Source organism: Simochromis diagramma, unplaced genomic scaffold (assembly GCF_900408965.1).
Source record: "Simochromis diagramma unplaced genomic scaffold, fSimDia1.1 OVJJ01000293.1, whole genome shotgun sequence".
In the NCBI taxonomy this organism is placed as follows: domain Eukaryota; kingdom Metazoa; phylum Chordata; class Actinopteri; order Cichliformes; family Cichlidae; genus Simochromis; species Simochromis diagramma.
In genome coordinates this window covers 22,685,698-22,702,421 of record NW_024386801.1, presented here as the reverse complement: position 1 = coordinate 22,702,421, position 16,724 = coordinate 22,685,698, and the positions used below count along the sequence as shown (strand labels likewise).

Sequence of the window (16,724 nt, the reverse complement as noted above, 5' to 3'; positions counted from 1 at the left end):
GAAAACGCCGTTTACGTGTGGACGAAACAGCTGCGTTTTCAAAAATACCTCACAATATAGGTGCGGACATAGCGTAAAAGAGTTAGTAGTTTATTTTATTACTACCTGTCATTTATTGCAGGTGACTTGTATTTGCTTAATTGTTTACTAAATGTTTGAGGTGTGAAATAAACCGCAATGGAGCAAAATATGGGTGTGTGTGGTTGGAGGATGTGTGCGTGCGGGGGGCAACATTTTTCTTGTAAAACAAAGGGGGGCCCAGCAAAAAAAGTTTGGGAACCACTGCCTTAGATGCATGCTAGCATTGGGTGGTTCAGTTTTTAGCATTTAGCACTACTATGTTTTCCACTGTCTAACAGAGGTGCTTGTTATGTTCATATTCACAATCACTGTTGATGTTTCCCAGTTATCACATTAACTTTGACTAAAGGAACTTTTAACTGGACTTTAATTTAAAAGGGCCTTTTGTATAGTGTTTTTCTATTTCCCTTGACAAGTGAAAAACATCTGCAATTCATGAACTCTCTGGGTTCCACAAACATCAGTTTGAGGCGTAATCCTGAATCATGTCTTTTATAGCATCCCTGGAAATTCAAAATTTTCACATCTTGAAGTTTCTCTTCTTTGTCTCTTTGTTCTCTGGATGTGGAAGCCAGCAGCAGACTGTGCCAATAAGTTTCACATCAGTCAGCAGACTTATAGTTTTTTTGTCTTTAGGAGTTTGCTAGCTTAGCTTAGCTCATAACAACTTGCTAGCAGCATGGCCTCTTCACCTGCCGCTCCTGCACATTTCTGATCATTGTGTTGGTTTGTTTGTTTAGTTACTCCCTGGTATAATTCTCAAATGCACACCTTTAAAAAGTCAGAGCTCTGTTGAGCCAAGCATTCCTTTAACATTAACTAGTAACAACTTCATGAATTTCTTCACAAATAAAATTTTAACCACTAGAGAAAAAAATACTCATGGCCATCTCCAGATATAACATTATGTACAGCTACTTTCAATACCATTGATATTTATTCAGGTCTGTAGAGCAAATTCAGTTGCTTGTATGCATGAAGTCAGGGTGATGGTTACACATAAAATCACCTGTGTAAATGAAGTAAAGAGCAGAGCCAGTCATTAGATACATTTGAACATTGCTATCTCAACTAGATTAGGGAGATTTTAACTGCATTGTGTTTGCTCTATAACCAAGACAAAAAAAAACAGAAACATGGACCTGGCAATTTGGCAGCAAGCCCTGTCTTGCATTAAGGAACTTCATGTTTTTTCATAGTTTTTTATGATAGTTAGCTTTATGGCTGTTTTGCTTAAGACCACCAAACTTCTTGTGCTTTGCAAAATCCCGGATAAGTAGTTTGGTTACTTTGGAAGCCTGGCTCCCCTCCACCAGTCAGAGGCAGCAGTTCCAGCCCTCCGGGGATATCTTTCTTATCCCAGAAAACAGCCCTGGGAGCAATTGGGAGAAGGTCAGTGAGCAGCTTGTTCAATACTGAAGCCTGTGTACCCATCACCCCTTTGTTTCTGAATGAATGGTGCTGTCTAGTTACTGAAGCAGCAACAGGGGCTGCCAGCTTCATTTACAAAAGCCTTAAACATGCACATTTTGTGCCAGAGAACAAATCAAAGGCAAACTGATGATTAGAGAAGAATTTGGTTTACATGAAAAGAGCCTCATCAGGATCATTCTGCTATGAACACAATTAAACAAGAATGTTATGCCATTAGCAGAGGACACAAATGCTATAAATACAAATTCACTGTTAATTGAAATGATGAGATGAAAGTAAAGATTTTTAAGGAAAAAAAAACAACTTTTGGGCCAACAATGAACCACTGAATCATAATGAAATAGTTCACATTTACTAAGTTTGGTGAGCCCCACATTTTCCTTTTAGTTTCACCATCAGGTTAATATCCATACTTCCCAATGCTTGAGTTCATATGAGAATAGATCTAAAATGATCCCATGTTGGAATAGAAGCTAATCAACAGACTTTATATAAGATTGACATAAATTTTTGGTCTGAAAAATGAAGCCAATGTGCAAGTGCTCTAAACCTTCTTTCCAATGGCCATCAGATTCTATCAAAGTAAACTAATGAGTACAAAGTCTCAAATGCTTTTTTCAAGCCTTATGAAATAAAGTTTGCATAAAAAGTAAGGAAATTTGTGTGATTTTTGTTTTAACAATGTTTCTGTCATGGTCCCTCTGTTCTCCCTGTATTTCTGCCAAAGTTTGTTTTCCTCTGCCTCTGTTTTTATATCTGTTCTCTGCTTTTTCAGATTCCCACTCTTGGCTCCACACACCTGACAGTAATCAACCAATTGCGGCCCATGAGCTCGTCAGAGGCCCCTAGAGAGATAGTTACATGGTGAAACTGTAACTGTTTAACTGTGAATGAGCACAAGCGCGCTCATGCACACAGGTGTTCACTGACACACTATCTTCCTTGGCTGCTGCCTCTAAGCATGTTGTTGTTACCGCATTGTTGGTCTTGTGTGCCACTCAGTACTGTTCAGTATTTGTTACTTAAGGTTATTCATCCTTATCTCGGTTGTTGCTGTGGTTTTCCTACTGTGTTGTTCTTTTTTGCTTGTTTTCTTTTTTTCCCAGCAGGAAAAAAAGCAGATTTTTAGTGTCTTTTCTCTCTTTCCCTCTTCTCCTCTGTTGATCTTTCCCTCTCCTTTTCTTGAACTTTCTCTTTCCTGTACCCTAGTCCTGTCTGTTCCGCTTGAAATTCCTTAAAAGCTAAATAAATAAATAGTAAAGATCAATCAAGTGAACTAGTATGACAAAACCGTAATGATCCACTTGGGAAAATAAAATCTGGCATTTTTATTGGCCTTCAGACAATAATTCTAATTTCTACAGTGCCGAACGGGACAGGCAACAACTGAAAAAAAGAAGAGGGACCTAAAATCTGTAGGCTCTCCCTCCCATTCTACTTTTAAATACTCTTGGAGCAACAAGTCAGCCCGCAGTCTGAGAGCGAAGTGCTCTAATGGGGTGATATGGTACCACGAGGTCATTAAGATAAGATGGGGCCTGATTATTTAAGACCTTGTATGTGAGGAGCAGGATTTTGAATTTATGCTGGATTTAACGCAGAGTCAATGAAGAGAAACCAAAACAGGAGAAATATGCTCTCTCTTTCTAGTCCCTGTCAGTCCTTTTGCTGCAGGATTTTGGATTAACTGAAGGCTTTTCAGGGAGTTTTTGGGACATCCTGATAATAATGAATTGCAGTAGTCCAGCCTGGAAGTAATAAATGCATGAACTAGTTTTTCAGCGTCACTCTGAGACAGGATATTTCTAATTTTAGAGATACTGCACAAAGTGAAGAAAGCAGTCCTACATATTTGTTTAAAATGTGCACTGAAGGATATATCCTATTCACAAATGACTCCAAGGTTCCTCACAGTGTTACCGGAGGCCAAGGTAATGCCATCCAAAGTAAGAATCTGGTTAGATACCATATTTCTAAGATTTTCAGGGCCGAGTACAAAACCTCAGTTTTATTTGAATTTATAAGCAGAAAGTCAGCGGTCATCCAGGTCTTTATGTCTTTAAGACATTCCTGCAGTTTAACTAATTGGTGTGTGTTATCTGGCTTTGTGGATAGATAAAGTTGGGTTTCATCTGCATAGTAGTGAAAATGTATGCTATGTCTTCTAATGATACTGCCTAAGGGAAGTATCATTAGAATCATTAAAATCGAGCGCGGACAACCGCTGAAAAGGTTAGCCACTCCGTTTGAGTGTCCCGGAACATAATAAATTATGCGAAATATGTGTCCGCCTGCCTGCTCAGTGAAACGTGTTACAACCTGCCTTCACAACATGTAAACAGAACTGGTCCTAGCACCGAACCCTGTGGAACACCATAATTAACCTAAATGTTATTGAGAACAGTATCAAATGCTGCACTGAGGTCTAGCAGGAGTAGCACAGAGATGAGTCCACTGTCAGAGGCCATAAGAAGATCATTTGTAACCTTCACTAAAGCTGTTTCTGTGCTGTGATGAGCTCTGAAACCTGACTGAAACTCTTCCAATAAACCATTCCTCTGCAGATGATCTGTTAATTGTTTTTCCGATTACTCTTTTAAGAATTTTTGAGATAAAAGCAAAGTTGGAGATTAGTCTATAATTAACTAAGACATCTGGATCAAGTCATGGCTTTTAAAGTAACGGTTTAATAACTGTAACCTTGAAGGCCTGTGGTACATAGCTGATTAATAGAGATAGGTTGTTCATATTTAAGATTGAAATATTAATTAATGGTAGGGCTTCTTTGTGAGTCCAGCATTACTCACAAGTATTAATGATTGTAGTGAGGCCTACTGTAACTTACAGGTAACCTGCATTACACAGTATTTACACTTGAAACAGCACTTACGCTAAAATATTTGCGTAAACATAAAAACTTTTAATTTTATAGCCCTAAAACAGCCTAAATAAAACGAGTAACAGGAGTGCCACTGCCTCCATGTTAATACCTTTATCCTACTACTTCAGTGCAACACAGAGAGTGGTATTTTTCCTGAAATGAAGAAGTCATTTATGTTAACAATAAGGAGCATTTTGATTGGTGTAAATACGGCCTAAATGTGAAAACATCTTTCAGCCCATGTCAAGAAACACCTCTGTATAAGCTCATCATCATCTTCAGTGCTGCAATCAGCAGTGTACGTGTTGGAACATATTTTCTTTTTTGAAGTTTTACTGATGTGTTTAGATTTGTTTTCATAGGCACAAACAAGGAAAGTGACTTTGAAATCAGTGCCTTCAAAGCATTGTGCAGTTTTACAACAGTACTTACACTGCCTGGTAAGGGGAACTGCTTAAAGGACAAAAGCAAAGTAAAAAAAAAGTCTTGGGGTGCACTTTAATTTAATTAAAATATTAATTAGAAACATGTATTAACAAAATTAAATTAAGAGTAAGAACTTCACTAGAAGAAGAAACTGCCTACAGTCTTTTGTTTACTGACTGCACTGTTTCAGGACAAAAAGACCATCAGCAACAACTTATTGTCTTAGCATAAATGAGGCTAGATGTGCAGTTTGTGGCACTGTGACACTATTCACTGTGCCGGCCCAGCTGAGAGACAAACTCCCTAACACGAAGCATGGACAATGGCGTGCTCTGTCCACGTTAGTTGCATGGTGACGATGATGACTAAATTATGGTGAGAGAAAAAACAGCTGAGGGTTGTGCTGAATGTGATGCAGCAAATAAACTATCAGAGCAGTTTTTTGAGGGAAAAAAAACTTTCATAATAAATTATATTTCTGATTTGACTTTTCAGTTCTGTCTGCTTTCTGTTCATTTTTAAGGAGGTTCAAATGTTAACTGGACTGATTGCAATTCTGAGTAAACGAGTTCAATTTGAACTGCAGCAACAATAGTAGCTGTGTGCTCTGGATGTATGGCAATGACGTCTCACACTCTACTTCTATCCTTCACTTAGAAATGTTTTCTTGTCCTCCAAGTGTTAAAGCTCTATGAACAGCTAAACTTTGACAAAAGTCTAATCTTGTCAATCTTTTGCAGCATCGCACTATCAGCGAATCCCTGAGCTCCTGCAGTGATATATCATTAAAATGCCTGTAAAGAGCAACGTGCTCATACAGTCATATCTTAAGTCAGTTAGGTGCACATTAAGCCAGACTACACTTTGGTTGCATTTTGGCACCTCTCGATCTTTGTTGCGCAGCCCGGTTGACCAAGCCACATCACTACCTGGCATCACTACATTTAAATGTGCCAATAACTTGACTGAACTCAGACCCATAGCAGCTAAGTACCATTCTAGGAACTTGTCTCTGGAAATCTGCAAGATGAGATTAATTTCTCAGTAGTGAATTTTGGTATAAATTTTTTTAACTCATCAAAAGAAACATCAAATCCAAAGGAGTATGCTACAGCCAACCTCAACTCCGTGAAACAAAAATCATGTTTGAAAAATGTTACCATGTGGAGAAAGCATTTATTCAGTAACATTATTTCTGAAGACTGCGGAAATTTAAATGGAGCAGTTCAGTAATAAGTGAGGGCTTATAGAAACACTGTACTCTTATATGTACTCTTATAGAAACATTACCTGTTTTTTTAAAGGGCTTTGTGTTTGATCACAGCTCAGGACTAGGGCTGGGTATCGTCACTGATTTCTAGAATCGATTCAATTCCGATTCACAAGGTCCCAAATCGATTCGATCCATGATTCGATTCAATTCAATTCGATTCGATTTGAATTGGGGATATTTTGCCTCAGAGAGTCAGAAATATTATAATTCAGATCATACATCAGTACATTTCCATATTTTTATATCTATAAAAAGAAAGCTGAGACTTTATCAAAGGTGTGAGCATCACAGCAGATGCCTTTGTGTCAAAGTAGCTGAAGATAAAACACAGAAAAACATGAAGGCGACTTTCTTGGCCTGGGATTTTATAAAAATATTCTGCAGTACATCAAAAACGAAAGAAAACCATTAATCAACATATGAACATTACCTGATGCTGCTGAAGTGAAGCAGAGCAAAGTTACAGAGGTTTGATTAGAGACACAGCTAAGCCTTTTGCAATTTTGCATAATTTTAAAAAGTTTAAATTTGTTCAGAAGCCTGTTGAACAGCAGAAATGAGGCTTTGTTTTCGGAAGTAAGTAAAAGGAAAAATAACAGCGTCCGACAGCGCTGTAAACAACGGTAGAATTGTGCATAATAGGCAAGCGAATAATGCAGAAAACAGATTTTTAGACGGGAAACTGTTCTTGAAGTACACTGAGAGAGAGAGAGAGAGAGAGAGAGAGAGAGAGAGGGAGAGAGAGAGAGAGAGAGAGCTGTGCATGAAGTGTGATTTTATTGTGGTGGAAGCAAAACAGCAAAAGTCAGAGTGAACTTCATGACGATGTTTATGTGAAGCTTAGTTTGGATCTTCTTTTGCTGCTGGTTCGGTCAATATTGTTTGGAGAGAGATAAAACTAACAGCTTTAGAATCAGCGCAAAAAGGGCGTAAACACAAAGTGCGGACCCGCCGAAACATCAGAATCAGCGAGCTGTCGGCTTTCAGCCCTGACTGTCCGTGCCGTCGGGTGAGAAAGGCGACATCTCACTGATTCTGATCCGTCAGCGCTTTGTTTTTACGTCTTTGTGCAGAATCCGTGTTCCTGCTCTCATTTACTGTTTTAGCTGTTTGGTGGTTGTTGAAATCTTGTGATGTTTAACCTGAGATTCTGGCATTTCGGCCAAAATAAATTTGTATTAAAAAATCGATTCAGGATTTTAATGAATCGATATCACGTTATCCAAGCCAGAATCGATTTTAATCGATAAATCGATAATCAAAACCTACCCTACTTGGGACCACACTGAAGTGACTATGTGGAAATTTGCTGCACAAAAAAGACAATATCATATTCAAACCATACTCCAAAGATATGTATTTTTTCTTTTATTAATGTGATATTTCATTTTGTAAAAAAAAAAACAACCCAAAACAAAACAATAAAAACTAAAAATTGAATGATGCATGAATTTCATGGAAAATGCTTTTTAATGAAATCTTTATTTATACTAAATTATAATTTGGTTACAGTTTCTTAAAAGGACCGTTTGGAGAAAGGGAACTGACTACTATATAAATTTACTTCAAATTCAATTGAGTTTTATTTGTGTGGCATCAAATTACAACAGTGGTTGCCTCAAGGCACTGTATATTGTAAGGTAGAAACCTACAATAATATAAATACAATCTTAAAATCTTTCTTTGAAAGGTTAGTGGCCAATTAGGGGTTGCAGAGGGGCTGCAGCCTATCCCAGCTGCTAGAGGATAAGAAGTGGGGTATACTGTGGACAGGTCACCAGTGTGTCAAAGGGCCAACAGACATGAAGTCTATTTCAATGTAAATTTCTTTAAAAAAAAAAAAATTATATACTTTTCTATAATTAACTACAATTTTTGACAGAAAGAGAAAAACAAACAGTTGTGACTGACTATATTTAAAACATCTAGGTACTGCACTAACTGTTACTAATGTCTGTACCACAGAAGGAAATGCTGGTGGAGCTAAAACAACTGCATATTTACGTGAAAACATTTCTGCACAACCACGAGTAAAATTCGCTCCTCTGGCTTTGAAAGTTAAACTGTGCGCAGGAGAATTACAAAAGTATCTGTAAACAAATTGAATTACGGTACAAACTCTCGTGACATCAGAAATGTACCAACCATGTCTTGTTTCAGATTTTGTAAACAGTGACAAAAAGTAGTTTACAACTGATCTCAGATTCAGTAAAAATACCAGTGAGTTCATTAAAAATGCTGAGGTTTTTGCCAGTGGCTAATACTGTTCATTCAAATATAGAAAATCTTTTAACAGTTAATAGATAGAGAGCAGGTTCATTCGGTGAGTCAGTAAACATAAGCGTGTTCAAGAGTTTGGGGTGTTTTAAAAACAAACAAGTAAACAAACAAACAAAAAACTATCTGCTGATCCCATCAGATGAAGCTCAGTCTCAGGGTCTGTGTCCACAGGAGCCACACATTCCTTTCACTGCAGCCATTCCAGCCCTGCCGTACATCGGGTTGTTTTAGACAATTCAGGGCGTTTGGTGTAACACCTCTCATAATGGAACAAAACTGTAACTAACTACTTAATATATAGAATGTTCATTTTATATATAGTTGTATGTCCTTTGAATTATCTCAGATATTTTAGAAACAAGTTTTTGCTAAACTTTTGAATTGAATGTTTGTTTGGGTTTAAAATTGGGGAGACAAGGTGTTTATCCACTCAGGTGTAGCTCCACTCTTGGACACTGTAGGAGAGAGCGCTTGTCAATAATCTATCATATCATCGCATCGTACTTCCCCTCTCAAGCGTCGAGTGCTGGAAAGCAGGGTGAACCCTTGCGTGCAAAATCATAGCTATGGATTGGTACAATGGCAATGTTGATTATTGACCTCAGTAGTTTGTCCCCACAGCAGAGTAGGTGGCAGAGGTGGATGCTTCCCTGCGGGTGGTATTAAATGGCGACAGCTCAAGCTCGGTGGTGGTGCACTCATTGTCAATGTTGCTAGTGGCAGTGGTGGGGGAGTGGGGCGGGCCACATTCGTCGCAGCAGCAGCAACAGCAGTCCAAGAAGGCTCTGGCAAATGGCTGGCATAGACAAAACAGCAAAACGGGCGTCACAGCCGATTTGCAAAAGAGCATCATCTGGCTGACAAGGTGCAGAATGTCCAGGGCTCTCCTGGGAATGGTGGCCGCCATATACACATTAATGATGTTGCAGATGTTCTCTGGAATGATGCAGAACCCATAGAGGATGGCCAAAGCTACCACGGCACAGTTCATCTGGCTTTCCAGCTGAAGCTGCTTCTTGCCCCCACGGACACAGGCCCACTCGGCGTTGCGGATCTTGCGGGCAGTCGCTAGTGAGCTGCAGATGGTGAACAGCGTTGGCAGGCAGAAAAAGCAGCCAAAGTACCACCAGAGGCGTGCACTGTTGTAGGTGAGCCCCAAGACATAGAGTGTGTCCGGGAGTTCTGTTGAGATGCGAACTACACAACGTTCACATGGTGTCACATCAGGTGGCTCGTCGTCCTCAGTGACCAGCTGTCTGATCAGCAGCTCAGGCAACGCCAGCAGCAAAGCGCCCACCCAGATGACCGCCAGCTTTGCAGTGGTAGATGCCCAGTTCTCGATCATCTCATAATAGATCTGCACGTTGGTGGCTGCCCGGAAACGATCAATGCACAGAGCACACAGTGTGAAGGTTGTGATCCCAAGAGAAACCACCTGGGAGAAAGGCTAGAATCAGGTTAAAAGTTAAAAGTACAATTTCATAACTGTAACAATTATGTGAAGTAAAGTAAAAATAAAAAGTACTTTAGACCAGAATTTGTCTCTAACAATGTTAGCATTAAATTCAAATAAATCTAAAAAAAGTTAACCATGATAATATATCAGAAATGTGTCTTAAAAAATTGTATATATATTTTTTGTATGCATAAATTGTGTGTATTTTTTATGTATAGATGGACAGTTTGCATCATTTTCACATTTGTACTAAATACAATATTCCATAGTCACATTTTTTAGTTACACTCAAATTAGATAATTAGTTTTGAAACAGTTTCAGCTAACCAGACTTTTTATGAGTTCTTGGTGCTAATGAAGCCTCCAAACACTTGTTTTTATACTCCAATGTTTTCAGCTTTTATACAGGAAGCCTGGCTACAGAACCTGAACACAGAACTGTCAGCAGAGTTTTGGGAAAAAGCAATTTATACATTTATTTGACCACTTTGCATTGTGGGCGTTTGTCAAGGGCAAGAGGCAGGATGGATAATCAGAAACTGTGTTTCTTACCTGTTGGCTGGTGTGAGTGGTATCCCAAATTGCTCATTCTTAACTTGTAACAAACTTGACACAAGAGCAGTCAATCATTAGTCTCCGCCTCTCCCCCATGATATACGCCCACAATGCAAAATCAGGGTCAAAACTGTCATATTGAAAAAAATTAGATATAATCAATTTAGACTTTAAAAAAAGTCTTCATAAAAAAACTAATTTTATGTTGGCCTGTTCCAAACTGGATAAATCAATTAAAGATCTAAAATCAGATTCGGCAGAGTTTTTAGGTGTGTCACACCCACTGTTGCAATACTAGTGATGTTTTTATTTACAGTGTTCACTTTGATCAGGCTGTTCACTTTTCAGCTTTTCAGTTATCTAGCTTTTGGCAGGACCTCCTGATAAAGGGACAGCCTGATTGGCTGATCAGCTCCAGCTGCCCTGCCAGCCTCTCTGGCGCCATCCCTCCTCTGCAGTGGAGCCGCATACCACACCTCGCTACATTAGGTGACAATAAGGCGACGTGATGACGTCAATAAACTCATGTAGGTCACTGCCTCAGACAAAAAGCTTCCACTGCTAAGAAGCTTAAACACAATAAATACGACCTTTTGTCTCCAGATGTCACATTTAAACCCTTTCAGTTGTCACAAGCTGCAGACATGATAACTTGCTATGGGAATTTAGGTACCGGTAAGCACCAATTGAACAACAACTGTCAGTGTCTCAAAGGCAAAGGTATGATGTTTTTTGTAATAGAGTCAGTAGAAGAGATGATATTCAGATAAAAAAAAATTTTAAATTAAAATTAAATTAATACATTTGTGAGAATAAATGCTTTTAAAAGTGAGTCAGTCCCTGAAGAGTCATGGTATAAAGGTCCAACTTTAAAGCAGAAATATTTTTTTATAAAAAACAGTTTGACTGAAAGGAATTTTTTCCCTCTGTATCATGGGTACATTTCATTTATTACCCATCTGGATACTGGTTTTAGGGGTATCCAGAAACAGGCAGCTGTAGCTGATGAGTGTCAGCTAAACCTCATCTCTTTTATGTACAGCCTATTGTCCCTAACCTTTCTTATGAATTCATTAATATGTAGGGAAACAGAAGAAGTTATGAAAACGTTCTGATTGCCCCAGGGTTTTGGACCTGGGGTTTTCTGTTATAGTCTTTGAATTTTTGTCATTATTTAACGTTCTGTTGGCTCTCAATTTGATCCATGTTGTTTGTTTTTGTTTGCCACAATATGAAGCATCGTAGACCACGGGTCGTGGTTCGATCCGTAGTTCTTTCAGTCCTCATGCTAAACTATCCTTGTAGAATATGTAGCAAAAAGTGCTCCTTTGAATGGATGGATAAAGCATATTGTAGCGCTTTGAGTACTCAGGTGGAGTAGCAAAGTGCAGCCTATTTACCGTTTAGTTCTTTGTGTCAGTTTCTGGTTATTTCCATGTGTACCCCTTCCTATTTATTGTTTTGTATAGTTTATATCTTTTTAAGCCTGGATTATACTCTGTTGCGGACACAGGGACCTCACACCCCAACAACCGAGTAGATATTACTGTTAAGCAGGTTTTAAGCCTGGATTATACTCATTTATTGGAGCCCTGATGTTCACATAGTTAATGCATTGGACAACTCATGAGGTCACAAAAAGAGGCAGGCATGCAGACCCCCACACTAACTGTCTGATCACAAAATTTACGTCACAGGATCACAGAAAGTATAGACTCCTCCATCATGAACTGCTATGTCAAGTCTCTGTGTTTGAGTCTGCCATCTGTTTAGTCACTTTCTATTTTTACTTTAGCAGTCTTTTGTCATCTGTGCTTTGTCGTCTAGTTTTAGCAGTGGTTCTCCACCTGCCCCCTACTTGCCTCAATCATTGTCTCTTATATTTATTGTCTCAGTCTCTCTTTGTCCTTTGTTCCACTTGTTGTGTTTTCCATAGCATTTCCCAATTTAGTAATTATTCCTTCTGACTCCTGGGTGTTGGCTTTTGCTTTGAACCGTCTATCGCACATTCATTAAAAAGGCTCACTTTGGTAACCTTCATCTCTTGCTTACAGCATTTGGGTCAGCAAAACTACAACCAGTTTCCAGGCAGGAAATGACAGTCTTGTGTACTTGGTATTGAGTTTTACTTCTCCTGTCTCGTTGATATTAATTTGTTCCGTTCTGTGTTCCTTGCTGTCCCAGTCTCATCTGCATTTATTCTTGTGACTTCTCATCTTCCTCTGTGTAGTTCTCCTGTTCTCCTCCATGTAAGTTAAGCCTTGTTGCCCATGTAGTTGTGTTTTCCTATTTTACTATGGTAACCATTGCTCTCTGTGGCTCATGTTGTTTGCTTCCTCTGCCTTGTTATGTCTATAGCTTCCACCCGTGTGTCCAGCCTGTTGCCTCTCCTCTTGATATCCAGTGTGTACTTATTATCTCTGTCTTCTGCTGTCCTTTGTCATTGTCCTACCATAGCTGTGTGCTCCTTGCTACATGTTTTCACTATTATGTACCTGTAGTTTTCCCTAGAATGTGTATTCCTGGCTCCACTTGATTTAGTATTTTGTCTTTGGATGAAACTCCAGCACTAAAGCTGTTCTTGAGTTCACGTGTGGCCTCCATAACATGCAGAGACTAGATGTGGCACATATGTAGAGTAATTTCTTAATGTGATATTATATTCGATTGAGCATGTTGGGTTTGACCAGAAATGTAATTTTATTTCTCCTGAAATTATGCAGTGGGTTAAGATGAAACTCTACACACACAGTGTGGGTTTCCAAGAGGAACATTTCATGTCAACTATCATATATACGCTGTTTAGTACATTTTTAACATGATATTATTACATCCCTTTAAGTTTTTCAATTTGAGCAGAGTTGACCTTTAATTTTGAAATAAAACTTAGCACAGATGTAGAGTAGATGAGCCTGTGGAGAAATGTATTGAAAGTTTCATGTCAACTATGAAGAGCCACTTTTGATTAATGTTTTGAACACGTGTTGAAGTTGAGAATAATGTTCTTTTAACATGTCAGGAATTATGCACCTGGCTGAGAAGGAACTCTGTACAGATATATTGTGGATGCAGGTCACATTTAAGATTTCAAGAAATCATGAATGAAAAAGCTCATTACCAGCAAAATTGAAAAGAAGATAAAATGAAACTTGGGGATTAGGGGGAAAAGGTCCTGGACCTGGTCCTGGAATAAAAACTGATATATGGACTGACTCACTTTTGAAGCCAGTCTCAGGTAGTCATTAGAGGATTTATTGTGTATTGAGGAGGAGAACGAAGGAGAGCGCTTTGTGTAGATGCGCAAAACAATTTAGAGGTTCACTTGACCGCGATGGTCTCACCTGTAAGATGAACTCGGCTACAATTATATCTGCTACACCATGAGGGACTACCAAACCATCACTACCCCACCACCCTGCCTCTCACCTCCAGATAGGGGATAATCCTGCATGAGAATTCTCCCAGCAGCCATTTCTTGGTGAGCTCATGAAACACCACAAGCGGCAAGCAGAAGAAGATGATGACGAAATCCCAGAGCGCGAGGCTGGCTAGCAACGAGTTGGAGATGCTCCTCATGTAGTAGTTGTGACATACAATACACATGATCGACACGTTCCCAATGATGCCCACTGTAAAGATGAGGGCGGCGGTTATCAGTACAGCGTAGGCTCCGTACGACTCCGCGGTTACCGGGTAGAATGGATTCTTTACCTGCTTGCGTCTGGTTCGCGTGTTCACCGGAACGAGCCGCGTGGTGTCGGGAAAGTCCGGGAGAGAGTACTCGTCCTCATAGTCACTTGTATTGAGTCTGAAGGGGGGGTCGGCTTCTAGCTCCTGCGCCATGGCCACAGGTAGCGGTTCGCTGTGCGTCGCCCTGCCGGATACGGCAACCCGCCTTTGCCTTCGTGTGCGTCCACTCATCCTGCGCGTGCAGTTGTGTCCATGCTGGGTTTGTTTAGACACTTCATTGCTCGGCTCATCTGTATCATTTTCTTTCGTGCCTAAAACTAAAACTTCTGGTAAAAATGACCGAGTTCCACTTTGGGCACCACCTTCACGCAGAGAGCGCCTGGTGATCTTTTTCTCTGGCAGCTCAGACGACGAGGAGTTTAGAGGAACCAGCCATGAGGCTTCTGCACTCGTACTGCGTGTCCCCCCACGGTCCTCCTGGCTGACTGTGCGCCATCTCCGGCTGTGCACATTCCTTTCAACGGTGGCGGATTTATTATAAGGACTAAACGTCGTCTTTGTTTTGTCCCAGTGAAGTTGACAAACGACGGCCTCGCTGCACAGCCACAAACACAGGAGACTCAGGGCTGCACACATCCTCATGGCTCTGGCTAAACCGCAAAATGAAACCGTGTGATCGATTGATCCATCTCTGGGTTTTGATAGTTTTTAAACTCAAATCTGCCGCCAAACCGTCAACTTTCTTTCATTTTTGTGTACACAGAGCTTCCTCGAAGTCTTTGGCCGTTTAAGAGTGCTGCACCTTTCAAGTTCGGGTGCGTCCCAGTGCGTCTCCAGTCCGGAGGCATCACCGGTGAGAAAAAAAAAATCTGATCGGAAAAGTTTTTAAACTGAGCTGAAAACTGTGAACTAAATAAGTAAATCCTCAGCGTCAGGAATTGGGTGTTGGGATGGAGAATCCCTGAGTAGGTCCACAGTACGTTTCTGCACGCGTGGCAGGTCCGGAGCGCCCGGGGACCGGAGTGGAGCACCGACGAATGCGAGACACGACCAAGCTCGATGTGACAGAGCGTCTAAGAAGAGGAGGAGGGAGGGGGACTAGGGCCGGGGGTGGTGGTTGTTATCGTCTCTTTAACCTGCTACTGAATCCCACCGGATACTACATTAAACCGTCCAATATTCTAAACGTGCTTTGGTACCGATGTGTATCGTCAGAAAAATGATGTTATGGTTGCTCCAGAATTTGGAAACATGTTTATTTCATTTATATTTTTGTACTTAAGAGTTCATGTGAAAGGTTTTCAGGCACAAAAGGGGAGCATATGAAAAACAACAACAACAACACATATAAGTTGAAACTTCCTTTAAAAAAATGTGTTGTTGTTGTTTTACTCTTGTGTGCCATCAGATAGAACATTTGGGTATTAAATAGTGCACTAGTACTGACCTGTACTATTCAAACTTAAACAGGATTTAAAGGTGCACATGATGCAGACATGAATTGAGCCTAGTGTAAAGGAGAGTGTGTTCAAATTCCTACGGTGGTCCTCCTTGGGCTCTCGAGCTCTGAGGGGCCTAGGGATGTCTGGGGCCCGGATCTCCTCCATGCCTGCTTCATGTCCTGGGGGCAGGGCTATGGCTCCACACACCTACTATTAGACACTTAGGTGGAGAAACCTTATAAATACCAGTGCGCACGCGCACACACACACACACACACAGAGGTGTACAAACAGGTACTCACAGACACGTCTTGGCTGGCTGCTGCCTCTAAACATATCGTGCTAATGTGCTGCTCAGTAAGATTCAGTATTTATTATTTACTGTTATTTATGCTTATGTTGGTTGTTACTGTGGTTTCCCTGCTGTGTTTTCGTTTTGCTTGTTTGTTTTTTTAGCAGGTGGTGAAGCAGATTTTCAGTGTCTTTTCTCTCTCTATCCCTCTTCTCCATTTTTCTTTCCCTCTCTTTCTGTTAACTCTCTTCCCAACTTCTCTTTTCTTCTTATTTCTCTTTCCCACCCCCGTTCTGATTGTAATAACTTAAAGTAAAAAATAAAGATAAAAAAAAAAAGTATGACAATCAAGTGGGCCAGTATAGCAATAGGTCCACTTGGAAAAGTAAATCTGTTTGGCATTTTTCTTGGGCTTTAAACAATAATTCGGATTGCTACAGTGCGGACAGGAGAGGCAATAAACAACAACAACAACAAAACAACCCCCCCCCCCCCCCCCAAAACCTCCACAACAGTGTAAGAGACTGATAAAGGAACTGTTTTCTGTATAACTTTACGTTATTACTGCTGAAAGGGCGTCTACCCTACAATAATAGGGTATCCTTAGAGATTTTGTTAAATAAACAATGCCACAGTGGCATGGCATGTTTTGTTGTTCATTTGAAGTGGTATTTACCTCATTTTAAGACCTGCTAAGGACCATGTTATTTTTGATTATGTCTTGATAGATTAAACCTTGCAAATGAAAGAGTGTACTTTCTTTTTTTAAAACCACGATTGCAAGTGTTAAGGGCATTCACACTTAATGCTTAATTGGGGGACGAGATCACATCACGAATATACTCAGTAGACCAGCAGACGGTGCTGCAAACCCACAGATAAATACTGAAAGGTGTTTGGAGGAATGGAGAGTG

At 40.1% G+C, this 16,724-nt stretch overlaps 1 protein-coding gene across 1 annotated transcript; it reads right to left on the bottom strand.

Annotated features, from left to right (window-relative positions):
- Positions 1-7,292: 7,292 nt before the first annotated feature.
- On the bottom strand, positions 7,293-15,156 carry gpr37a (G protein-coupled receptor 37a). Its single transcript, XM_040026592.1, has 2 exons — positions 13,813-15,156; positions 7,293-9,810 (listed from the first exon to the last, which is right to left on the bottom strand). Exons 1-2 carry the CDS (start codon positions 14,716-14,718, stop codon positions 8,977-8,979), a joined length of 1,740 nt encoding a protein of 579 aa, XP_039882526.1. The 5' UTR covers positions 14,719-15,156; the 3' UTR covers positions 7,293-8,976.
- Between the last annotated feature and the right edge of the window lie 1,568 nt (positions 15,157-16,724).

Excerpts from the sequence above, each read along its gene's own strand:
- gpr37a (XM_040026592.1), bottom strand. The coding sequence starts at position 14,718 with ATGAGGATGTGTGCAGCCCTGAGTCTCCTGTGTTTGTGGCTGTGCAGC. Across the intron at positions 9,811-13,812 it reads GGATTATCCCCTATCTGGAG|GTGGTTTCTCTTGGGATCAC; the intron begins GTGAGAGGCAGG and ends CCTTTCTCCCAG.